The 25,851-nt window shown below is 43.9% G+C and overlaps 2 protein-coding genes across 14 annotated transcripts in view; one reads left to right on the forward strand and one right to left on the reverse strand.

The window, feature by feature from the left end:
* HABP4 (hyaluronan binding protein 4) overlaps positions 1 to 8,365 on the forward strand; it is a 41,125-nt gene extending 32,760 nt beyond the window's left edge. For 2 of the 3 annotated variants that reach the window (XM_086685190.1, XM_086685191.1), the window contains exons 6-8: positions 2,161 to 2,332; positions 5,301 to 5,486; positions 6,948 to 8,365. In XM_086685190.1, coding sequence (XP_086541316.1) covers positions 2,161 to 2,332; positions 5,301 to 5,486; positions 6,948 to 7,004 — 415 coding nt within the window. In that variant the 3' untranslated portion in view covers positions 7,005 to 8,365. The remainder of the gene's footprint in view (positions 1 to 2,160; positions 2,333 to 5,300; positions 5,487 to 6,947) is intronic. The other variant, XM_086685192.1, reaches the window with a different exon arrangement.
* Positions 8,366 to 16,157: 7,792 nt separating this feature from the next.
* CDC14B (cell division cycle 14B) overlaps positions 16,158 to 25,851 on the reverse strand; it is a 108,961-nt gene continuing 99,267 nt past the window's right edge. For 4 of the 11 annotated variants that reach the window (XM_025931536.2, XM_086685188.1, XM_086685186.1 and 1 more), the window contains one exon: positions 16,158 to 19,950. Coding sequence is in view for 8 of the 11 variants with exons in the window: in XM_086685188.1 (XP_086541314.1) it covers positions 19,914 to 19,950 (37 nt within the window). In the remaining 3 variants the exon portion in view is untranslated. The other 7 variants (XM_025931535.2, XM_086685185.1, XM_025931538.2 and 4 more) reach the window with 4 other exon arrangements.

Genomic DNA, 25,851 nt, shown 5'->3' on the forward strand with positions numbered 1-25,851 from the left:
CAGTCATTCCCTGGCCTCCCTGCCCCCAGTCTCTGGCCACCACTAATCTGCTCTTTGTCTCCATGAATTTGCCTTTTCTGGGTATTTCATATAAATGGAATCGTACGTAAACTTTTTGTGCCTGGTTTATTTCACTTATCATAATGTTTTCAAGGTTTATTCATATTGTAACATGTATCAATACTTCATTTCGTCTTATAGCCAAATAGTATTCCACAGTATTAAAGATAGCATATTTTATCTACTCATCAGTTGATGGCCAGTCAAGCTGTTTCCACTCTTTGGCTATTGTGAATAATGCTGCTATACACAGCATTATTAGGGGCACCTGGGTAGCTCAGTCGGTTAGGCATCCAACTTTGGCTCAGATCATGATCTCATAGTTTATGAGTTCGAGACCCACATTGGGCTCACTGCTGTCAGCACAGAGCCTGCTTCAGATCCTCTGTCCCCCTCTCTCTCTTCCCCTCCCCCATTGGTTCTCTCTCTCTCAAAATAAATAAACTTAAAAAATAAATGAACAGTGTTATTTATGGCAGTGCCATGGTGTTTTCACACGGACGTATGCTGTTGTTTCTCCTGGATGTGTAACTTAGAGTGGTATTGTCAAGTCAAATGGCAACTCTGTGTTTACATTTTTGAGAATTTGCCAGACTGTTTTTCCAGAGTGGCCACACCATTTCTCACATCCCACCTCCCCCCCACCCCGCCCCAGCAATGTATGAAGTTCCAATTTCTCCACATCCTCGCCAGCACTTGTTAAATGTCTTTTTTATTCTAATCATCCTACTGAGTGTGGAGTGGGTATAGGTCATTGTGGTTTTCATTTCCATTTCCCTGATGGTTAATGATATTGAACGTCTTATTGGCTATTTGTATATCTTGTTTGGAAAAATGTCTATTCAGAGCATTGCCTGTTTTTCAGTTGGGTTATTTCTTTTCATTAAGTTGTAAGTTGTAATCCTTTTTGTATCCAAGGTAAGTCCCTTATCAGATATATGATTTGCAAATGTTTTCTCCCATTCTGTGGATTGGCTTTTCACTTTCTTGATGGTGTCTTTTGAAGCACAAAAGTTGTCAGAAGTTTGGGGGTGATGTCCAGTTTATCTGCTTTTTCTTTTAAGTTTATTTATTTTGAGGGAGAGCGCGCTGGCACAGTGGGGAGAGGCAGAGAGGAGAGGCAGAATCTTAAGCAGACTCCACAATATCCGTGCAGAGCCCCATGCAGCGCTCAAACTCATGAACTGTGAGATCATGACCTGAGCCAAGATTAAGAGTCAGATGCTTAACCGACTGTGCCACCCAAGCACCCCTTTTTCTTTGTTGCTTACACTTTTAGTGTCACATGTAAGAAACCACTGCCTAATCTAAGGTCATGAAAGTTTATGCCTGTGTCGTCTTCTAAGCGGTTTATATTTCTAACTCTTATATTCATGGTGTGAGGTGGGGGTCCAACTTCCTTTTTTTGCACGTGGATACCCTGTTTTCCCAGCACCATTTGCTGAAAAGACCATTCTTTCTCCTTTGAATTGTCTTTGGCACCTGCTTGAAAAAAATCAATTGATTTTAAATGTGAGGATTTTTTTCTGGGCTCTGAAATTTATTCTATTGATCTATTCTTGAAGTCTCATGAATTTAAAGAGGATATTTACAAAAGTATGTATTTGTAACCCATTGTTTTATAACTCTGTTCATGGTTGCCTATGGTTGTTTTGTTCCAATAGTTTCTCCCTTTTCTTCTGCAATTTTATCTCATTTTGTATGTAATGCCATCTGGGAAGGGAATGCCTGGTGGTCAAGTGTAATGCTAATGGGATGGTGCAGTTCCTATTTTTCAAAAACTGCTTTGAAAACAAGTGGGGCAGCTGGCTGACTCAGTTGGTGGACTGTGTGACTCCTGATTTGGGTCTTGTGAGTTCAAGCCCCACATTGGGCATAGAGATTACTTAAAAAAATAAAAAAGAAAACAGACAGGAAGTATCTTCAGTTGGTAGTGACAGCATAAAATGATTAAAATATGGAAGCTTATAGTTCCGAGATTTTCTTACCTTATGTAAATATGAGATGCAGAACCATGAAAGTATGCTAATTAATAGTAATAACTTTTTCTTTGAGAAAGTAGACATTTTAGATCCATCAAAAACTTCTGATTTTTCATAGAGTTCCTGAGTTGGAGTTAGAAGAGGAAACTCAAGTTCAAGAGATGACCCTTGATGAGTGGAAAAATCTTCAAGAACAGACAAGACCAAAGCCTGAGTTTAACATCCGGAAACCTGAGTCCACTGTCCCTTCCAAAGCAGTGGTGATACACAAGTCCAAATATAGAGATGATGTAAGTATGACATTTTCTTGTCTAGAGGTAATCTTCATTCTTACCTTACTGGAAACCAGATGGACCCTTTCCACTTCTAGTGTGAAAATGGGACATTGGTAGTGGCATTTTAGTTTCTACCTAAGACTAATCAGATATGATGTGTGCCTAATTTTATCTGTACCTGTATTGTTCATAAAAAGAGTTGAAACTTGGCCTGTCGACACTTCATACAAAGCAGTTTCAGTGACAGTGCATTTTCCGCTCAACCCACAGCTGTGCTTTGACTGTGCAAATACTGTATGTTAATTGCATCTCGTTTTTGTCTCAAGAGAGGTACAGTGTCTCATGAATAGTGCCATTTCAAAGGATAACTACTACGCATTTCATGATTAGGTTAGATTTTCAGCTCACGTTCTTAATAAGAGCATTTTATTGGGAGGAGTTGATCATTTGCAACCTGTCAGAGTTCTGTGCTGTGTTACTGCAGCAGTTCTGTCCCCGCCGTGTAACTGTGCCACCCGGGAGGAGCCCCTGGGACAGTGCGGCTGCCTGGCCACACCCTGCTGCCGCAGCCAGGATTGCTCACATTGTTCCTCCCTCCCGTGAGGGCCTTGCTCTTCATGCTTTGTGTTCAGCCCTTTTTTGGAGGCCTCGGCTTTGAAAAGGACTCCCAGCATATATTGATGCAGATGGTCAGTGAGTCATGTAATCGCATTCTGTTTAAGTTACTGAACTTAAGGGTGCCTTGAATATTCTCGTTTTAAACTTTAGAATTCACATCATTCAGTCACAGCTGCTTATCTTAATACACATTTCTGTGTTGATGATGGTGGTGGACAGATATTCCCACTAGATATTATACACTGATTTTCCGTTTGAAACTGTGTAGCTTTGTGTGTGTTTCCATTGACACTTCGGTTAGTTGTGTTCTTTGAATGAATACTTTCATCAGAGGGTCATTTATAATACAGGATGCCTTACCACCTCCAGTCTCTTCCAGGCCTTACTAAGAAGTTTGGAGCCACTCCACTAGCTGTTATACACAGGCAGCATGGAGGGGAGAGCCTTCTCTTGGAAGTCTCTGTGAGGTATTTCTTCACGTCCATCAGCTAACTGGGTTGGCTCTTTTCCTATTCACTTTTGTTCTTTTTTGTTCTGGGCCATTGTAAATAAAGCTTTTCCTAAAACAAATGTGCTGTCAGGATGTGAAATGTGCAGCTGACATGTTAGGTAAAAATAGCAGCTGTTTTTCCTGCATCCACACCAGATTCATCCTCCCTGGCTCCAGACAGAGGTCTCCTGGAATATCTGAAGCAACTGGGTTAGCTGAGTCATCCAGCTTGGTCTCCACGAAGCACATGTCTTTGGTCTCTTGTTAATGTTACGGCATTGAAGATTTTAGCCAGAAATTGTTCTGAGAAAACAAAAGCCAAATCTTAGGGTCACTGATTTACTTTGTTCTGGGCACCCTAAAAGACAAAGCAATAGAGTAAAATGCCTTGTGTTTGCAAAGTTCAGACCACCAGCAGCCTGTGAAATGAGCTGATCCCTTTCAAGAAAGCACACTCAGTATTGTCCCAGGCACCGCTGCCCTTCCTGCAGGGCCTCCCCCTACTTCTGCAGGGCCTCCCCCTACTTCTGCATGGCCTCCCCTGACTCCTGCATGGCCACCCCCACTCCAGCACAGCCTCCCCCTGCTCCACGACCATCCCCACTCCTGCACAGCCGCCCTTGTTCTGGCACAGCCTCCCCCTACTCCTGTGCAGCCTCCCCCTACTCCGTCACGGCCTCCCCCACTCCAGCACACAGAGCCCGCTGTTTTCTGAAGCAGGTGGTAGGCTATTACTTCGCCTCTTACTGGTTTTTTGTGTCTGTCTTTTTACCAGAGTGTCAATGCTCCTGAATTGTTCTTTCCTTCACCTTTTTAGTTTCAACAGTACATCCAGCTAAGGCCTCTGCTTTATTTTAATGCAGCTTTGAAGGGAACATAAATGTTAAACACAGAACCTGTAATGAGCAGATGGCCTAAAGGGGTTGATAAGTTCAGGGAGACTTGATTCTATTTTCTGGACAAGTTGTAGTAGGAATGTTTAGCATTATAGAGTTTGGAGATTCTCATCCCAGATCATTGGCATATTTTGTATAGATTTATGTTTTACTCAAAAGTGAGGGTTTTTTTTTTTTTATCCATTATTAGGAATTGAAGCCAAATCAAACTTGGAACAAAGTTTATTTAATAGAGTTTTCTTTTAACAAGAAACAGAACTTATTTGACCTCATATATAATAAAATGTAATTTCTCAAAGTATTTTGGCCAAAAATAGTTCTTAAAAAGCAGCTTGAATTCTTTCTGCAGCAATCATCAGATAACCATACTCTGTTGTTTTACTATTTTCCTAGATTTTGAGTCAGAATTGTTTATTGTAAATCATGCAGTTTTTAACATATGGTATTTGTACAGCCAGCACCCACAATGAAAGGAGTTTTTCCATCAAGTTCTATTCTAAGGAGGTGATATTTCCTTATTTATCAAAGTGGCATTTGTGAACAAAGGCAGAAATTAAATTTTTTTAATCTCAGCAAAATACATTTAGATATAAAAGATATATGTTGATTGCTGGTAGGCATGTCAAATCTTACATCTTAACCTGCCAAACTGCTAAAAACTCGGGTGTCACTTGAGTTAATAGTAATTTGAGAGATGTTTGGATTAAGACGGTGAGTATGAGAACATGTGGCTGGGAAATGTGCAGAACCCCTGTGCTGGAACCAGAGCAGCGGGGTCACCACCTTTGCCTTGCCCTGCAGCCCAGTGCCGACAGCACATCAGGGAGGGCCACTGTCCGCTGTGATGCCATATTGGCTCCCTGGCGGCATAGCGCTTCGACGCTGAGCGAGTGAGTGTCCATGGAGACGGGTGTGTGCGTGCGTGTGTGTGTGTGTGTGTGTGTGTGTGTGTGTGTGATATGCTGTAACTGTGTTTCAGATGGTAAAGGATGACTATGAAGATGATGCCCACGTTTTCCGGAAAGCAGCCAATGACATCACATCCCAGCTGGAGATTAATTTTGGTAACCTCCCTCGTCCTGGGCGTGGAGCCAGAGGTGGCACACGGGGAGGCCGGGGAAGGATCAGAAGGGTGGAGAACTACGGACCCAGAGCAGAAGTGGTGGTGAGTGTGTGTACTCTGTGACCTGGACGGTTTTCTAAAGGAGGTGAGAGGATGAGGGGGCCCCAGGCAGTGCCACTGGGAGGCCTGTCAGGGTCTGCTGTCCATTCCTGTATCTAGTGTGGGTCTGGCATCCAGGTGTTCAGAACAGTGAGGTCAGCAGCATGGACACAGTTGGATACAGACCATTCAGTGGCCGTGGCCTCCATGGTCACCGGGCACATCCACTGCTGTAAATGCACTCTCAGAACCAGAGAAAACTCACTCATCTGCATCAGACAAGTCCCCAGGCTTGGGATCCTATCAGATCACCTGACAGTTCCTAGCTGTGATCCAATCATATGCCCTGTGCCCTTATGGTACTTTCAGGGTAGACAGAACCCTTCCCTTCAGGGCCTCCTTGTGACCTCCCCAAGCTCACCTTGTCACCTCAAACCATTCTTCCCTGCTCCTCAGCCAACACTGCTCTACGTCTAGTTCTTCACACAAGCATGTTCCTGACCCCACGGAGCATTTGCACCTGGTGGTCCTTCTGCCCATTTGCCTGCTCACCTAGAATAGATCTTCTGACCTTGCTTCCTCAGAGAAATCTTCTTTGGTCACATTTCCTTCCAGACCAGGTCAGAGTCCTTGAGCAAAGAATTTTTTCTTTGAAGCATTGTCTTCATTTGTAACTGTATTCTCACTGGTGTGATTGTTGATCAGTGTCTGTTGTCTGTACAGTGGATGGACACAAACCATGTCTGCTTTTGCTCATTATTGGTTTCCCCAGTGCCCAGCACAATTTAAGTGTATAGTAGGCACTTTGTAAATGTTTTATAGACAAATATATGCATACTGTTCTCTTCTAGCTCAGACCTGCCCTCAGGCCCCCACCTCTTCACCGTCAGGTTACACTGTTTGAGGATCCATATTCCCTTTGCTCATTCACTGAGGCTTATCTCTGGAAGAACCTTTTCTTCTAGAAAACCTTACCTAATGGTGATGTGCGCTCCACCTCCAAATAGCAGTGGGTGCCCCTCCTGTGGGCCATTCATAGGCCATCTGTTGCTGAAGTTACCAGGCTGTGACTTCCTCGGGGCATCTCCCCTGACCCCAGGGAACCCCAGGTCAGGCAGGAACTGCTTCTAATCAACCTTGTATCTCCATATAGTAAATATTCTAAATCATGTTTATTGGATGGTGGAGGTGCCAGATACAAAAAGGGTCACTCGGTAAGGGTTTGTGGGAGGGAGGGAGGCAGGAACTGGTGGCCATTTTGCAGAGGGGACAAGAGCGAGTCTGAGAAGGGACCCTTCCGCACCCCCCCCTCTCTGGGAGCCTGCCTCTCCCTACAGTGTTTGGGCCACACCCACTGTCAGCACCTGCCTGGTTGAGAGCAGGCATGTGTCTCTCAGAGGGCTCTGCCCAAGTGGCAATGGGTAAAGTGAATGTTGGTTTAAAAACTTTTCTTTTCTTCTTTAGACACAAGACGTTGCTCCCAACCCGGATGACCCTGAGGACTTTCCTGCTCTGGCCTGAGAGAGCCCTATTTCCCTAGCAAGCTACAACAGCATTGGCATACCTATGAAGAGACTTTTCTTGGTGTGGGGAAGAGAGTCAGACTCTAAGAACAATAGATGTTGCTTTTTCCCGTTTAGTGTGAATTCATTGCACTTTTTTGGCCTGGGGGCTGTGGGGTAGGGATTTCTCTAGACACAAGGCAGCAGTTCCAGTTGTGGGGCGGGGGGGGGGGGGGGGGGTTAGTCTGGCACTTTCCCAAGAAGGTGGAGAATGGTGATTATTTTTTTATTTAAATAATTCCAAATGAAGTTCAGAAATAATGTTTAAAATGTGTACATAGAGATTGTATTGAATCCTCCACAAAAACCTGGAGAGTAAAGATGTAAAATAGAATCTACAGAGACTACTTCATAAGGTGTATAGATTGGGAAGGCTGTGTGCTTTAGCATTAGAGCAAATACATGTAACACCGACCATTAATTGAAAGCAGTCACAGCCTAGTTTCCAGAGACTGACGAAGTAAAATACACCTGTACTTACTGTTTACTTGTAAGTGTTACAGTCTCCTGGAAGTTTTTGAGTTTTGGTTTTCATTTAACCGATAATTTTAAATAGCTGGTGGGCAGCCATTGGCTACCACTCTGTGACAGAGAATTAGGAAAAGTATTGTTTTTGGTTTTTTTTTAATGGTGATTTAAACTACCTCGTGGTTTCTGTGTGTATGTACACACGCATACACGCACGCTTAGTATAAATGTGCATATTTAGTGTTTGGGTGGTTTTCAGGATGAGTATTAAGCATATGATTTTTAAAATCGTTATTTAACCCATTGATCAAGAGAAAGGGGGTCCAGGCAAAATAGTGTTACACCTTACCATCATATCCTTTTCTCCCCTAGAAACTAATATCTGAAATCAGTGCCCATGTACAGATGCCCTGTCCTTGCCTGGCAAGACTTGTAAATAGTATTTATTGAACACCGTGTGCAGTTTTTCTCACCCAGCCCATACACCAGTTCAAGTTCCTATTTCTTGCCTTTGGTGAACGTTTGGGGTTGGGGGCTACCTCAGAGTTTCAGTAACTCACCGAGTCCTGCCATGCCCAGCAGAGTGAGTCCTGCCAGAGCCTGAATTTGGCCGAGCACCCAGGGCAGGGACTGGGGCGGAGGCAGCTGTAAGCTGCGGGCAGCTGGGGGTGATGCTCTCTCCAATTGACTGCAGAAACTGAAAATAACCTTTGCCTGTTGTCACAGTTAATATGCTTCTGTTGGAATCTGAACTTGGTCCCAGGATCTGTGCTTTCCCCCGCTTTGCTATACTGTTTAAGATGGCTCTGAACTTGAACCCAAGTGTAAATAAAGGTTGGTATTCCCTCCTAACTGTGTACAGAAAGCTGAATCCTTTTGGTCACTCCCAGGTCAAGAGAAAAGAATGTGGAAAAAAGCCCAGTAGAAGGAATCGGCTGACCTCCCTGCCATATGACAGTTAAGGACATTTGCTGTGGGTGACTGTCCACCCTTGGTCTCTTATTACTAAATTAGTATCTGAATACTAAGATATATTAACTGTTTTATTTCCTCTCCCTGGAAAGGACACAGTGAGTGGGAGTGACCTGATGTAAGTCAAGTCTCAGGAGAGTGAATGTCACATTCAGCCATAATGATCAACTGGTACAGCATGAGGGTGTGTCTTTCCTCAGCAGGCTTGATGCTGTGACATGAAGTTACTCTGCCCACCTTGGCTCTGAAGATCGGCAAAACAGAGATCCCTTTCAAGAAAATTCCCTGATGTTGTAAATAGTGGCTGAAAAGCCTATAGCACTGGAATTAATACTGTATTTGCAAATACCGCATCCTTCTTAGATGTACTGAAGATTCCTGTGCCATGGAACAGTCTTGGGTCCTGTGGTTGGAAACCGTTCTGGGGGATGGGGTACAGTTTCTGAGCCTGTAGAAGGCTTTGTTTGCTCACCAGGACTATGTCTTGCCAATTGGTGGGGTAGACAGATAATTGGGTTTGGTCCTGTGGTTGTCCACAGTGCCCCAGAGAAGACCAAGCAGAAGCAGAGAGCAGGGGAAATCCCTAACATGCCATAGGGAAAATCAAAGCAGGCAGGAGGCTTATGTTCGGATTTATACACAAGGCAAGGCCTTCCTGATCCAAGTTCCTCTTTTGAGGTGGGTGTAGTCCTGTTTCTAACAAGTAACAGTGAACAAATTGATCCCACAAAAGAAAACTAGTGTGTCCCCAAGACTCTTGGAAAGCAGACGTCAAACATGTTTGAATGCCAAGGTCAATGTGCCGGCCCCACTCTGGGGGGACAGCAGCTGAAGATGGCGGGCGGGGGAGGGAGTAGTCCCAGGGCCTGGAGGTTGGGGGAGCCTCACAGAGAGGTGTCGCCCCTGAAGGAAGCAGGGGTTGGCACCAGTCTTGACTGGATGAAAACCTAAGCTGGGAAGAGGCAGACTCCCTACAGAGGCTACCCCCAGGGAAGCGCCTCAGGAAGGTTAAAATCATGCATTGGATGTTTTTAACATCTGGCCAGGCTACTTGAGAAGCTGTACATCTTTAGCCTAATGTTGCTGATAAGCATTTGATGTCTTCATTCCCATGCAAGGCAAGGCCCTCAGAGCCCAAGAGGCTGCAAGGGGGACCCGCACTTCTAGTGCTGGTCACTAGTTCAGGGCTTTTCCTCTCGGTTGGCTAGGTCCTCCGGGCCACCCCAGTGCAGGCACTATTTTCTTCTGAGACAGTACCATGTGGTGCTGGTTAAGTCCTATGGAGCTACTGGACCTGGGTCTCAAGCTGGGAAAGGTCAGCTATTCTTCTGAGCTATTCAGGAGCCACGCTGCTGACAGCAGGTGGGGCTTTCCTCCCCTCCGCATGGCATCATGCAGCCAGATGAGCATAGTTTCACTGTGAGAGAAGACCTGCCCATTTCCTTTCACTGCTGCTGTGTCTCAGCCTCCACAAGGGTCACGGTTTGTGCAAACAGCCACTCGGGATCTGCCCTCCTCTCCAGATCCTCCGACACTGGCCTGAGGTCAGTGCCCTCGACATGCCCCACGCGTCTGAGGCTTTGCCTAGCTTTGTCCCAAAGGGGTCTGTATTTATGTGGTGAAGAAAATGAGGAAGGGAAAAAGGTATTTTAAAAACATCTTTATTGTAGGGGCACCCAACTGGCTCAGTCGGTAAAGCATGAGAATCTTGATCTCGGGGTTGTGAATTCGATGACCATGTTCAGTGTAGGATTACTTAAAAATAAAGTCTTAGAAAAAATATATATCGTAAAACAATATAATAAATGCAAATTTCCTTGTAACACCACCTAAGAAACTGATTTTCCCAGAAGCCTGTCCAGTGCCCATGCCAACCACAGCCTCCCCCTCCCCTGAAAGGAACCACTGTCCTTAGTCCCAAGGGTCATCCCTAACATTAAGGCTTTGCCCTTCATTTGGATGTCTTCTACATCTGCAGGCTTGCCCTCCCACCCTTGGTGCAGAAACTAGCGGCGTGAGGAGACGAGCAGTGGTGGAGTGGCTGCTGTGTGCGGTCTTGCAACTGTCTCATGCTTTCAAGTCAGGGAATGGGAAGGACAGTCTTCTTGGTCCTCTTAGTCCCTAGCTAGGGCCTGATGAGGAGATAAGGCAGAAACAAGATCCAGCCCTCTAGCCCAGTGTTCCTTCCACACTCCCAAAATTACCACTTCAATTACTAGTCCCCAGGGTAAAGCTGCTAGGAGAGGGGCAAAGGCCAGAGGACAGGTTCCTCTGCAGGGGATGAACGAAGCCACAAGTACCTGCTGTGTGCTCAGGGGCAAGTAACATGGTGACCACACACAGCAGTGGCATGAGTCCCTCTTGAACAGTCTCCTGAAAACATGATGGGATTAGAAGTGTTCTTAGAGGGGCACCTAGGTGGCTCAGTCGGTTAAGCCTTGGACTTCGGCTTAGGTCATGATCTCACAGTTTGTGGGTTCGAGCCCCGCGTCGGACTCTGTGCTGACCGCTCCGAGCCTGAAGCCTGCTTCGGATTCTCTTTCTCTCTCTGCCCCTCCCCCGCTCACTCTCTCAAAATAAACATAAAAAATGTTCTTAGCTTTATTATTAGATCTCCTGCACAGGTGGAGATGGCATGACTTGAGAGGCCACGAGATTAGGTTCAAGGTCACCAGTGAGGCACTGGTGGAAATGAACAGAAGTTTGGCTCTCCCGGCGGCTTCATGGAGCCTACAGGGTCCAGCGGCTGCTTATGCCTCTCCTAGGCCCAAGCTGCTCCCTGCCCATCTCCCGAATGCTCTGGAAAGCCTTTTCCTCAGCCACAACGCTGCTTGTGACTCAAGGTGATGGAATTTCCCCAACCAAACCACAATGCCTTCTAAGCATTTTTACTTTGCAGAAATGTGGCCTGATTTCAGAGCACAGAGTCATCTGTAAGTGGGAATGCCTGTCAGGTGAGAATGGAGTGGTGTCAAGGCACACATCAGTCTCCAGGGCTCAATGAGGTTAGAACTTTCCTTGAGAACAGCCACCCCACCAAGGGCACTGAGAACACCTCCACCTCATGGGTGCACTGCTCAACCCAGGGGAGCTCACCCACATGGATACACCCGCACAGCCATGTTAGTGGCCCTGGCTTGCATTCCACCTGTCTAGATACTGGGAGCATCCGAGCAACAGGGAGGAAAACTACTCAAGTATCAAAGTAAGTCCTACATTCTCAGCCATGCAAAATGACCACCACCTGCGTGTTTGGCGGTGAGGGAAAGTGAGGGGAGAGCAAGCACGGTGGCTGGAAGAGTTTTCAGTAAGAGGGAAAAAGCAAGGTGGGTAGAAAGGAAGCAAGAGAAATGTGGAGGCTGCATAGCCTAACACGAGAAGTGGGGATCCCTACCCTGACTGCATCCCACAGGTTCCTACCTGTGACCAGAGCAGAAAGCCCTCAGGGATTTTAACCAAGGATCTGTAGATGCCCAGAGCAGGGCCTTGGAATGACTGGTGAACGGGCTCTGAAGCGGGACACCTGAGGGGGCGCCCTTCGCACTGCATCTGTATGAGCAGCGCCCCTGGAGTTGAATGCTGCACAGCCGGGAAGGCCACAGGGGGCCTGCCCATGAACTCTTCAAGAGTTTTGCATTAACTTTTCTGGGGACACAGACCAGCTTCCACCAAGTCAGTCACGGGGGCCCCTAATGTAAGAAAGCAAGGAACACTACTTACTGGGAATCTGCTACCAGAGAGGAGCCATCCCAGTCACTCCTCCTGGCCACCTACTGGTAGGACCAGCTCTAGCCTCAGGCTGAACCCTCAATACCCAGTGGATAGAAGACACACTTGCTGAGGCTGAGGCACACGCTTGAGGAAACAGGCTTAAATTTCACCTGGAGAGACTTTCTGTTGGTGAGCATTGTGCTGTCCAGGAGAGATCTTCTTGGGAGGCCTAGTCTTTGCGGATCCCAAGCCAGATTAAAAGCCGGTCTAGAAAGGTTACAGCTCGAGACGGCCAACTATCACTGCAAAAGGGAGAAGACAGAACGAGTTGTATTTATGACACCAGAACCTGTCTTAGGGAGTCACTGGGTGTGAAAAGGACTAGTTTAATATGGCAGCTAGAGAAAAGACTCCACGGTGCACACTGTAAACTCCTTAGTTAACTGCAAGGCAAATCTGGGGTTGGCCACAGCAGAATCACCCTGAACATGAGTGGTCCAGGGTGCTGGAATCAGGCCCCTGCTCTGTCCACTCCTGTTTAAGAACCTGTCAGCCACTGGCCTGCCTACAGAGCTCCCATGTGTCATCTAGCTCTGTCACAACAGACCCCTCACTCTCAAGGATGGAGACCTCTCCGTGGCTGCCACATGGCAGGAGATATGCTAGGCTCAGGCAGAAAGGCAGTTCGCTCACGGTCTCAGAACCCCCGGCCCCAGTCTCACAAATACTCATGAACCCCATTCCTGAGGGCCAAGCCCCCTCTGCTGCCCCCTTCATGAATGAAACCTTTCCTCCAGCCCCTTCTTTTGCCCTCTGGGGTTTGCGCCAGAGCAAAACAGGGCAGGGGGACAATATTCACTTCAGCAAGGTCCTAAGAGCAACCGTTTCTGTTTCCATGACATTGCCCAATGAAGCTGTATTTGAAGCTGATCAGCAGTTCCCAACGGGGGGGCGGCACTGCCTCCTGAAGGGGGCTGACAATGTGTGGGGGTGTCTGGATTATCCAATGGCTGAGAATATGACTGGTATTTAGTGGGTGGGGATGCCAGACTGGCTACATTGTCTGGAGAGTCCCACGCAAGGAAGAACTGTCCCGCCTGAAAAGTCATCTTGTTTTACATGAAGAAACACACCCATGATGAGAAACACACCCATTGTCTTTCTCCAAGTAAAACAATGCACAAACCATACCACCTCCTCTACTCTTTCTTTTCCCACCCAAAGCCTCTCCCTGTTTAGAAACGTGACATTTGGTAGTATAAGAATTCGAGGGACCAAGGCCAGTCCCTGGGGGTGGCCAGCCCCCGTGGCCTCTGGTCATGCTGGGTGAGAAGCCTCCTTACCTGGGAATTTCAGTGTGGATGGAGCACCTGTCATCCAGAAACATGTCAAAGCCATGCAGACTTGCTAGCAAAGAGACGAGACACAGTTAGAGGCAAGGCCAGGCAGTGTGGGAGGATCTCTGTTCCTATACGGGCTGGGCCAGCACCCCCAGTGAAGAAGCCAGAATGTCTGGAGATGCACTTGGATGGGTTTTGCCCAGAGTCCATTTTGTTCTCCCAAAAAACTGAGAAAAACAGACTGTGATAGGTACATACTATGCCAACTACTTAGAAGACAAAAGACCCCAAATCTAAATAATGGGGCAGCTAAGAGTTAGGACCAGATACGGCAGCGGGTAATGGTGACCCATGACCTAATAGCACTAAGGCCAGTGTCCTACTATTAATTAGCCATCTCAGCCATGCCCCGACAGCTGATGCTAAGGGGACTGTCCACTGTCACAGACCTTTTCAGAGCATTAAGGCAGTATTTTTTTTTTTTTATTAAACACAACATATGTATGACTCTTCGTATGTGTCAAGCACTTGTTCTAATGAACAAATATTAACCAAGTTAGTAATTAATCCTCATCTGTCACCCTGGCTAACAAGCAGCAAAGGTTTGCACGCAGCCTAGGTCCAGAATCCATGCTCTGAACAATTATAATAAGCTGCTTTTTGACACAGCATATATCAACAAAAGCTTTAACTTTTTGCACATCCTTGACCCAGGAGACATGCCTTTTGTAAGAATTTCTCCTAAGGAGATAACCAGCACCAACCACGAAGAATCCACACAGGAGAATGTTTATGCAATCTGTACTAGTGAAAGGCCAGAAACTACCCACGGGGGCAAGCATGAGGAGAGACCATGCCGAAGTCTTGGCACCCTAGAGAAGGTGAGTATTATGTTCATGGAGAATTCTTGCCACCATCCTGCCTTCCCAAGCACAACAAGTGTGCTCAGACACATGGGAGGAAATGGGAGCAGTGGATGGATGGGACGCCTCCGCTGGCCTAGGGCCCAGGCTAAGGCACACTCCCCTCCCTTGATCTTTCAATTCCAAGGCTACGCATTTATCAGTCCGACTTTACAGATGAACAAAGTAAGGGGCAGGAGGCAGGAAAAGGATGCCTGAGACCACAGCATGAGCGGCAGAGCTCACTTCAGAGCACACACTGGCTGCTCTTTCCACATTGACTTGCTAACTCCATATACTCCGGGGCCTCATGAAGGGGCCTTTCTACTTAACTCTACCCCCACCCTAGGTCATTTACCTAATCATGTACAGAAAATTACCTTAAATGTAGGAAAAAATTAATTTATTGAAAGCTATGTACCAGCATGTTTTAAATGCTTTGCATGGATTACCTCATTTAATTATCCCACTGTTAAGATAGGAATCCCTTTCCTTCCCATTTTACTTAAGAAACAGAAGCAGAGGGGTTTAGCAAATTGTGTGTGTGGTAGGTGGCACCAAATGGCATTGTCGACAACAGAGAGGGAGCATCTACAGGGCCAGGGTCTCCATGGCTCATCACCCACACTGTGCAGCCCTGCAAGACGGAACTTGGGGTTTCATTCCGAGTCTTCCAAGTGTTAGGCCCTTGCCACGCCTGCCCCCTTCACAGCACTTACATACTTTGGGCAGCTTCGCAGATGCCAATCAACTGAACTTCACTGCTCAGCAGGAGGGTGCACGACCTGGAGGGGCAGGTAGCCGCTGCAGCTTTCAACAACAGGGGACGGAGCTTGCGAATCACACTCTGGGGGTAGCAGTGCCTGCTAGAAGTCTGGATGGGGCGTGGGTGTGGGGGTCCCTGTGGTTTGTACTTTGAAAACCTGTATCCGAGCACAAGTGAGCTGAGTTCCTTTGGGAATGGGCCAGCATTCCTAACAGAGCAAGCTCCTACATCCCAGACACATCCTCTGAGTGGTGGTGTGGGCATTAGGTATTCAGGAGCCAGGTCAGCACGAGACAGTCAGAGGGGAGGCAGGCAGATGGCACCATGATGGCATCCAGAGTTGGACATCAGAATGTAGGTGCCTGAGCAATGGTCCTGCCCCTCGCTTAGCTCTTTACTCCTGACTTTAGCAGGTAATGTAAGGGCCTGATTTATGTGTCTTATCCTCAGTAATTTCCACAAAGTCAAACCTTGGCATAATTTGAGCTGGTGTTGGATGTGTACAGAATGACTTCATAACAGGAGCCCTCACGCACCATCTTATCTTGGGGAAGGTGTTATGGACTGAACTGTATACCCCCACCCCCAAATTTTTAAGCTGAAGCCCTAATGCCTAATACCTCAGAATGTGACTATATTTGGAGACAGGGCCTTTTAAGAAGTAATTAAAATGAGACCATGAGGATGGACCCTACTCCAATCTGACTGGCGTCATAAGGAAAAGACACCAGGGATTATAGTGCACAGAGAAAAGCCCAAGGCCAGCGGCATCAGAAGAAATAAACTCTGCCAACACTTTGATCTTGGGTCTCCAGCCTCAGCACTGGGAGGAAATAAATTTCTGTTGTTTCAGCCCCCAGGGTAGTAAACTAATACAGTGGTTATATCCACTTTATATTCTGACCATTGCCTACTACGATTCAGAATGGTAAGTGAATACAGTAAACTGGAAGGCTGTTTGGTTAACACTTTTAATTATATGATTATAATTATACAATTTTCACTATTCAGTATTTCGTATAAAACCAGTTACAATACACAAGATTTTCAAACTCGACAATATGTATCAAACTACATAGATATGCAAAGTTTACACGCCATTATGAAGCTTTATCTTAAAAATACCTTCAGGAAAATAAACATTCATTCAACCAGTTCTCTTGGCTTTATAAAATATGATTAGAAATATACATTTTAATAAAAAATCAAGACAATGACTGACCAAATACTGATTAATCAGTTACATTTTAAAACTTTTTAATAATCTGTACATGAGTGCAGGTTAGATAAAAGTCTGCAAATTATTAATATAAAACTGCAGTACTATAATCAGATGAACATACCTGCTGACAGTTATTCTACTGGGCAGTTAAGGAGGTAATTTCTTACACAGTATAGATGAATTGTCCAGTCTTTTAAATATATCTGTAGTATTTCCACTTAGGAACATGAGGAATACTCAGATTTAGGAGAAATGGAAGAGCAGCAGCTAGCCTTACCAGGACAGTTTTAGTGGGAGATAGCTATTAAAGAATCAAAATATGCTTTTAAAGTTGTTTTTCATGAGCACTGCTTTCCAAGATGCAATTACTTTAAAAAATGTATGAAGAGGAACAGTTAAGCTACTTTTAGAACAAACATCAAAAGAGCGCATTGCTCATTTGTCATGAATGGTGGTGATTCAAGCAAAGGGAAGCTTCCAGAAGCTCTTGGCACAACACCACCCAGAAGGCCTGACGGTCCGCAGGGCACACAGAACTGGCCATTGGGCTCCAAGGGCAAACATATTCGCCTCACAAGCACTCTTGGGAACTCCTCTAAAAATTGTCTGGGCCCAAGAAAAGAGGTAGGAATGAATGACCCCTGTGAGAGGGCAGGAGGGCAGAGAAGAAAGCAGGTGGGTGACAGGCAAACAGGGCCAGGCCGAGAGCAGAAAGATGCTGGAGACTAGCAGAGCAGCATGCCTCCCAGATGCGGCTATGTGGACAAGGCAGGCTACGTGTTTCAGTGAGGCACTGCTCAGGATTAACCCCTCTTCACAGACAGCTCAGAGAGATTTCTAGTTTTTCTTTAGCATTACAAAAGAGAAGTCTGTCTATACTTCTAGGTACCCAGTTTTGCAGACACACTTCCTTTGGACTGTCTTGGACTTTGGACATGAGTCCCCAAAAAGCTTCAAGGACACCTAAAAATATGCATTTCTAATGCTAATTTCAAAGAAATGGTCTTGGTGTACTTTCAAAGCTATTTAAGGCTCTTAATTTAAAGGAATCTCTCCATCTGACGTGCCCTATTTCATATTCCATAGCAACAGGGTCTTTCTATGACAAGGACTTGAAGTTAGAATCTCAGGAGATTCTGGGTGTGTTGAAGTTTCCATTGGGGGAAAAAAAAGTCCACTCTTATTCATAGCAGAAAGAACCTTCCATCAGACCCAGAGACTTCCTGGATTCTAGAAATGCCCTCCAGTACATTTAATAATAATGTGCTATGAAATCCACCGGAAGCACTACCCCAAGTCCTTGCTGTGTTCCAAGGACTGCTCCTTTATCAAATCACAGTTTCCTGGGACTCACTTTAGTGAGCCTGTTAAATAACAAGATTTTTTAGAAAGAGCCACAGTGATAGCAATTCTAGCTGGAAACTTGAGCAGCTGACACAAAAAGGCAATTTGTAAAATAAAAAGTACTGTGGTTAACACTGAAGCCCAGATTTTTACACTCTTGGCCAAGACATCAAATGGCTTATTCACCGGGAGGGAGACGGCACATTTAACTTGTTCTGATGTAATAAACAGCCAAACCAGGAAAAGTTCTGATGGAAGTTTGATTTTCATAACTACCTGGATTATTTTATGCAGGAAATGGCCTTCAAAGATGTCAAGGGAAGAAGAATTGCCCTGAGAATTCAATGTTTTATGCAAGGGCATAGTCTGAATATTATTGTCTCCTAGCACGAGACAGCTAATGGAATGTTTCTCCTCCCACCCAGAGCTTAGTGAAGAGAGGTCTTCCCATCAGGTAAGTGGGTCTTTGTGTCTATTCACTTCCAAGGATAGAAAACCACTTTTTTTTCTGAGATCTAGTCCCCAGCATTTAAAAGTTGGCATGACACACCCCCATACCACCTGACAGGGAAGAGCCGCCTGTTTGACCAAGATGATGGCACCATCTCCCCTCGAAACCAGTCAATCTTATAATTTACTCCAAGAGAGTAAATACTGAAATGGAGCCACGGCCTTCCAGTAACTTTTTGCATTAACAGAGTAAAATCTCTTTATTTCAATTGCTTCTTACTCCTCATAGTTTTGTTAAAAAGGTAACTTTTTAACAAAAGGAATTGCTTACTCGCCTGATTCATTCATCTTGTAAGGTGAAGGCATTTGCCTTCTGTTGCCTTTCCATATTGTATCTCCTGCTCTCCATTCTAGGATAGGCAAAAATTGGTTAACAATAACTAAAACCATTCACTTCTTATTATGGAGGTAACCAAGGTGACTGCAAAATATTCTTTTATTTTGGGCCCCCGTTTTTTGTTTTAGCAGCAAATAAATAGTTTTTGTGATTGCTTTATATCACAGACTCTGCTGTGTTTCTGGAGGGTGGAGGGGTGAAGGCACACTGAAAAGAGTTAGTTGTATTCCCCAACCAAAGGCAACAGTGAGTCTCTTATTTACAAACAACTGAAATTCAGATGCTAGTAACTGTCACTGAAATCAAAGGGTATGTGAATGGCCTTAGGCTGATCACATAAAAAAAGAAACCCACAATGTTACAGAGAAAAACCTGAATAAAGCAGTACTTTTTTTTTTAGCCATCGTTATTTGGGATGGCTGTTTCCAAGGGAAAACACCAACTGTTTTTTTTTAATCATGCGTGGAAGGAAACAGGATTTTAATTTGTATGACTGGGCAACCAAATCGTGGGCAGCCTTGGCATGCTCCAGTCCCTCAATGACATAAAGAGGAATGACTTACAACAATCTTCCGACTCTGAAGGCAGCGTCCCCTCCTGAGTCTTCTAAAGCTACCACTCATGTTCTCTTGCAAATTCAGCTGCCAAAGTACCACTTTGTATCACAACATCCAACAGTCCTCAAACACGGTTTTCACAGATTCTTGTTAATAAAGCACTCTTTGGTGGAAGACAAGCAGCTTGGGTACTTAACAGAGTTACCATTACAACAATATTACAAGTATTAAAGTGAAGATGTTTAAACCAAATAGTATCAAATTACAGAAAGTACCATTTCAGTAATGCCTGTTTTCTCTTTATAAATTTTGACACAGGGTGAACAGAAAATAAATACATAAAAAACCTCCATCAGATCCTCGCTTCTTCTGAAGGCCAGCAGCTAAAATGATTGCCATCACAGGGACACACGTGCACCACACAGACTAGTCAGCTCTCCTGACAACAGAGGGCTTTGATATTTACACCTGAGACTAAATTTACAATAGCTTTTTTTGTCGTTAAACTTGAGATGTTTCTACAAAAGGAGAGCTGGGCCTCCTTCAAGTCACTGCTTGTGCCCAAACTCATGTAGTTATTTTAAACTCCAGTGGACATTGTCTTCATTGAATAAACTTCTTAGGTGGAAAGCGGCTAAGGCTTTTGCAATTTTGTTTTGTTTCCAAATAAATTGTGCTAAGTTCTGCTGTAGGTTTCTGTTCCTAGAGTCTTCCTTCAGTTCTGGTCACAGGTTTTTACTTAACGCAAGACTGTTTTAGTCCTTGAAATGGAGGGACTACAGGGGGAGAAAAAAAAGGATTTTACCATGAAGGTTTCCAAGTGTCCCATATGTAGTTACCAAAGACAAGGAAGGCAACATAATAAAAGTAGTGACATGCTAAGAAGTATACACTTTGTATAATTCTTTAATGACAAGTATTTTGGAAAAGACAGTACAATATCAACCATAAAGTAAAGACAAATGGGAGAGAAAGGCAGAGCAGAAAAAGGTTCAGTTCTGCAAAAAATAAAAAAACAATAAAAACAAAGAAAAAAAGAAGGGCGGGCAGAAGCAGCAGAGCAATGAGAGTACCATAATGCCATTAAGGGCATTTGTTGCAAAGCATTCCTTTTCCTTCTTTCCCTCTGAGGAACCAGGCTGTGGGAAAAGCGGAAAGAACGAAAAGATAAAGAAGTGTTACTTGATTATTTCCAAAGCCAGAATTCGGTCACAGAAAAAGCTCTGGCACCTCAAGCAGTTTCCAGTTCAGCAGCACGGAGGGCACCCGCTCCCAGCCAGCCTCAGACCACGCTGCAGGTGGGGCACATCTTGATGGATTCTCCTCTTACTTCCCTTCTCTCCTACCCCGGTTTATTATGTAAACTTTCAACTAACTAGCAGCTTTTAGAGAAGAACTTGAGCAAAAGGAAAGAGTCAGAGAAGCCAATTCCAATCTGGAGGTGCCCCTCACTGGATGATGAGGCCACTTTATCAAAGTAGCTCATCTGAATCGATGACTTAGTTTTTGGAGACCCCAACAGAGTACTGAGTATAAAGGTCCAGGTTAACTGGTACAGCCAAGTGGGAAAATGTCTGGAATTTCAAAGGGAAATTAGTATTTTAGATGAGCAGAGGTAACCAGCATTCTTTTTTAAAAAGATATTTCAGGATATTTAGAGACAACATCCTGGGGCTTCTAGATGAATGGATTTTCAGAGATAATGGCAATAACTGAAAATTAAAGACCAGAGGTGGTGGAATGGGTACTCAGCTCTGAGACTGTAAACGGACAAGAAGCAGTGACAGGTGGGATAATGACAAAAGTCACAATTGAGAAAACTTGAAAAGCCAAGAAGTCCTAAATGTAGCGATTTCCAACTGAAGGGCTCGTGAAGACATGTTTTTCAGAGGCCTGAGCATTTATCTCCCCCCATGTGAATAATCAGGTGCAAAATACCCCAAAAGTCATAAATATTAGGTTGGTTTGACAGATGGAGCAGAAGGTGATGGTTCCAAATGATGCAATTTAGAATTAAACAAAATAGATAATTTGTCCATGATGAGTTTCTCAGAAAATGGATGAAGTTATAATTTAAAAAAAGAAAGAGGGGCGCCTGGGTGGCGCAGTCGGTTAAGCGTCCGACTTCAGCCAGGTCACGATCTCGCACTCCGTGAGTTCGAGCCCCGCCTCGGGCTCTGGGCTGATGGCTCAGAGCCTGGAGCCTGTTTCAGATTCTGTGTCTCCCTCTCTCTCTGCCCCTCCCCCGTTCATGCTCTGTCTCTCTCTGTCCCAAAAATAAATAAACGTTGAAAAAAAAAAATTTTTTTTTTTAAATAAAAAAAAATAAATAAAAAAAGAAAGAAAAGATTCCTCCAAAGAAATACCATAAGCTTACAGAAACATGTACTGGATGGTAAGTTGTGTGAAGACACAAACTGAATTGAATGTTATCAAATGAGATGGCTGGAGGTCCTCAATCAGATGCAGAGTGATGAAATTTTCAAGACTCTAAGAGAGCTCATCAGAGACTAGAAAACAGTCCAATTCTTTACTGGATTTAATAATTCTTAAAAAGAGAAACATGAGAATGCATTTACAGATCTAACAGGAAGTGGGAGAGGAAGAAGATGAGAAAAGGGATGAGGAAGGTGCCACAGAGATGCCTCTCAGCCCCAAGGGTCAGTGTACTCCATCCACCACCAGATACTCCAGTGCTCTGGGCCTGAACCGCACAACTCTGTCAGAGCAGAGCTTGACACCCGCTGGGTAGGTTTATGTGTGGCTCACGTTCAAGGGATATAGGAGGGAATGATCATCTACCAAGAAAGAAACCTGGTGGCATTTCTTCCCAGCAACAAAGATTTATGACAACACATATTTTTTCAGCCTCCAAATAATTGCTCTTTCAATGTGTTTGTGGAAAAGGCCTCCCAAGTTGTAGAGCCTCTCAGTAAACCGTCAAAAATCAGAAAGCCAAATCAGTGGAAAGTGAGTTTAGGTGAGGTCTCATCCCGGAAGCCTCTAAGAAGAAAATAGAACATGGGAATGAAAGGTCAGGTTCCTACGGCAGAACAGATGATGTGAGAACACCAACCTGCAAAGAGAAGGCCTCACAGGTGGGGGTAACAGTAGACTGGCAATCCTTGTGCCTCCTAGGTATTTATTTTATACTGAGAAGTATACTGTATCATTTCCTTGTATTGCTGTCTAAAGCAAAGTTTTCTATTCAATACTTTATAATTACTCAACAATCTTGTATTATTTTGTCCTCAGATTATGCACAAATGTGTTAATTCCTTCATTACTCTCCAACCAAAAATGACTACTATTCAGTAGGATAAAAGCTTCAGGCTAACTGCTTGGCTCCCTCAGCTTCCACTATTTCCTAGAAGGAGGAAGTGGGACCTGTATGTAATGTATTTGCCTTTCTTTTGTGAGCTGTAGGTGGGTCACAGTTAAGGTAATGTGAACACAGGTCAAAGCTCCATAAGAGGCCAAGAAGACCCTGCATGAAGGGGGCGTGTGTAAACACACTCGAAACCCAGCTTTCTCTCATTAGTTTATTTCTTCTCCCCTCCCAATCTCTGAAAGTCCCATTTTGAGAATTTAAAAGAAGACTTTTGGTTTTCAGCACTATGCCACATGCCTGGAAACTGCTTTGGGCCATTTCAAAATTCAGTTAAGTGTATTCAGTCTGAACTCTACTTTCAACCCCTCAAAGCATCTGGCCCAGGGACCTCAGGCAGATGCTCACTGCAATCAGGAACCACCTCTGCTGAGAAGCACACGTTTAGATCACTAGACAAGACCTAGATGGAAAAAGTGCCACGTGGCCACGCCCCTCAGAGGAACGTGGTGTGACTGGGCACGCGTAGTCCCGGCTCCTGGACTCTATTCCTCTGTAGCCTGAAGAGCACAATCCAGAAAAGCAGAAAGCAGAATTAAATGTGCAAGACACACTCAAAACTGTAATAGAAGCCTGAGTAAGTATACCTAAAAAGAATATGTTCATTCAAAACATGTCTAACTATCCCCCACAGCAGGATTTTAATCTGAATTTTTAATAGGGTAATTCACCTGAAAGTGTCGAAGTTAAAATGCTCCCATTTCTCCCTACTTACTGTAAAAAAGTTGGGAGGAAAATCAAATGATAAAATAATAAAAATCCCTGGGGAGCCTGAGTGGCTCAGTCGGTTAAGTGTCTGAATTTGGCTCAGGTCATGATCTCACAGTTCATGAGTTCGAGCCCCGCACGTTGGACTTTGTGCTGACAGCTCAGAGCCTGAAGCCTGCCTCAGGTTCTGTGTCTCCCTCTGTCTGCCCCTCCCCTGCTTGCTCTCTGTCTCTCGCATTTTTTCAAAACTAAATAAACATTAAAAAAATTTTTTTTAAATAATAAAAATCCCTAACTACCCTACCAACCAGAAGAATTGTTAATATTTCAGCATTTGTTATCTTATTTCCATACATGCATAGAAACATATGCATATATACTTAAGTATATGTATAATCTATAAGCTTATATACTACATATAAATACATATGTATGAACATATACATATATTTGTAGAGGTATACATTTCTATAAAGTATATTGTACATTTATAAAATTAGAGTAATACTTCCTAATTTTTATATGTGTGGCTCTTTTCACTTACTGCTTCATGAGCATTTATCCAAGCCATTAAATTTTCTGTAAAAGCATGATTCTTGATTCATTTGGGATAATTCAACAATCTTTAGCCCATTTCCTCTTCCTCATGGTTATAAATAATGTTCTGATATTATAATGTACCTAAGACCTTTTGTCAGTATTTCTCTATTCTTCTTCTCAAGTGGAATTAAGAGAGTAAAAAGAACTATGAATATTTGATACCTTTCTATGAAAAACTCAAAATCCCCAAGTCATCAGTTGGTGCTCTCAAATACTTGTACTAAGGCACTATCACATTCTGATGTAAGTAAAAGTCTGTAGTGAAACTGTAGAAAGAATTAGCAAAGAGAGGAAAATGGCAAAATTGAACAATTCCTTAAACACAAACACATACACACACCACAGAGTTCTCTGGTTTGTAGTGAATCCCTCAGGAAACAGGCTGCTGGGCCCTGCACCCCGGAGACTAACTCGGCTGTCCCACAGCCTCAAAGACAAGAAGGCAAGAAGTTAAAAAGAAACAAGGAAAATAGGGAAGGATGTTTTAAAGTCTGGTTTAGACTATCTTCAGGCCGGTTGTGGTCTATTATAAGACAGGCGCTGGGCCATGAGCACAGGACCACACATGTTAACACCAGGCAATGATACATAAACACAAAAAGGGTACCTGCCTTCTTCTATTCATAAGATGACAGTTAAGTAGGTTATCTGCTCTTCCCTCAAAAGGGAACTGCTTCTGGAATATGTTAGAAATGAAATGTCTGCCTTTAGTTCATGATAAACATCCAAACGCAACAGTGAGTAATGGATTTGGTCACGGAACATGTGTATTTTCTTGTCACAGCCTGTAATAATGAAGGAAGGGAAGGTGCTGGGCTCCTGGTGAAAGCATGAGCCCCCATGGGTGTGGTGTGGACTGTGGCTAAGAGACCAGGCCCTAGGTAAAAAAGGATCCCAAACTCACTGGAGTTCTCATATTCCACCATCACACTTATTTGCAGCTAATTCTCCAACAATTATGCTGTATCTGCTATACAGAAAAATTTCCTTTGAGTCCTGACAGAGAGAGCTTTGGAAATTCAAGAACTTATAAGTACAACACTCTCAACTTCCCCATATTCTGACCCTGAGACACATCTCCAGTGTTCAGAACCACCTCTGAAAAACAAAACAAACCCTACATTAAAAATGGCCCAGATTTTCTTAGATGATGAACAAGTCAAACACATTTGATTAATTGTCCATCTTAGGGACTGTGCTTTCTCCTCTCTTCCTGTTTTCATTTCTATATCCAGAAGATTAAACTGGAAAACCAATGCTTGGAACTTTTCAGAAGAGTAGGATTCTTTTCTCACCTTTTAAAACTGCTTTTTCTTGAAGCAGATCTGGTGGTTCTTTTAGTAATGCCTGCACTGCCAGAAATGTTAGGTTCAGATGTTTTACAGCTCTGAACACTGGACTGAAGAATTACTCTGAAAACAGTTGGAAAAAAATAAGATTATATTCACTGAAACAATTTTCAAATACCTGACAGAGGAAGGCATTGTTGTACTTTAGTGCAAATTATTTTATTGAGAATTCATAGGATTTTCCGTAAACACACTTGCCAATAAAAATCTGAAACACATTTTCACATCCAAGACTTTTGAATGAAGCATCTCATTTCCCCATAAAGGTTATACAAAGATAACCAGAATATACTTTGCTTTTGGAAAACAAATGACCTGGCATTTTAAGCAATTCCCACACCAAAAGAAATCAATCAATAAAACACATCTTTGTGTCCCAAAGTAAAAGTAGGTTCTCAGAATTCTACTCTTGAAAACAAGATTTCATTTAAAAACCCCAAATTCTAAAGAATATGAATATAAAAATCTACAATAGTCACTCTTCAGAGGTGAAAGTAAGGGCAATAAATGCCAAATCAATACTAATTTTACATAATATTTCAAATTTTAAAAATATGTTCAAGCAAAATTTGAATTTGTCTGGATTATAACCTACTTAATTAAATCATTAAGCACCATTAACATGAATACAA

The sequence above is a fragment of the Puma concolor genome, chromosome D4, assembly GCF_028749965.1.
Source record: "Puma concolor isolate L17-30 chromosome D4, mPumCon1.1.hap2, whole genome shotgun sequence".
Classification (NCBI taxonomy): Eukaryota; Metazoa; Chordata; class Mammalia; order Carnivora; family Felidae; genus Puma; species Puma concolor.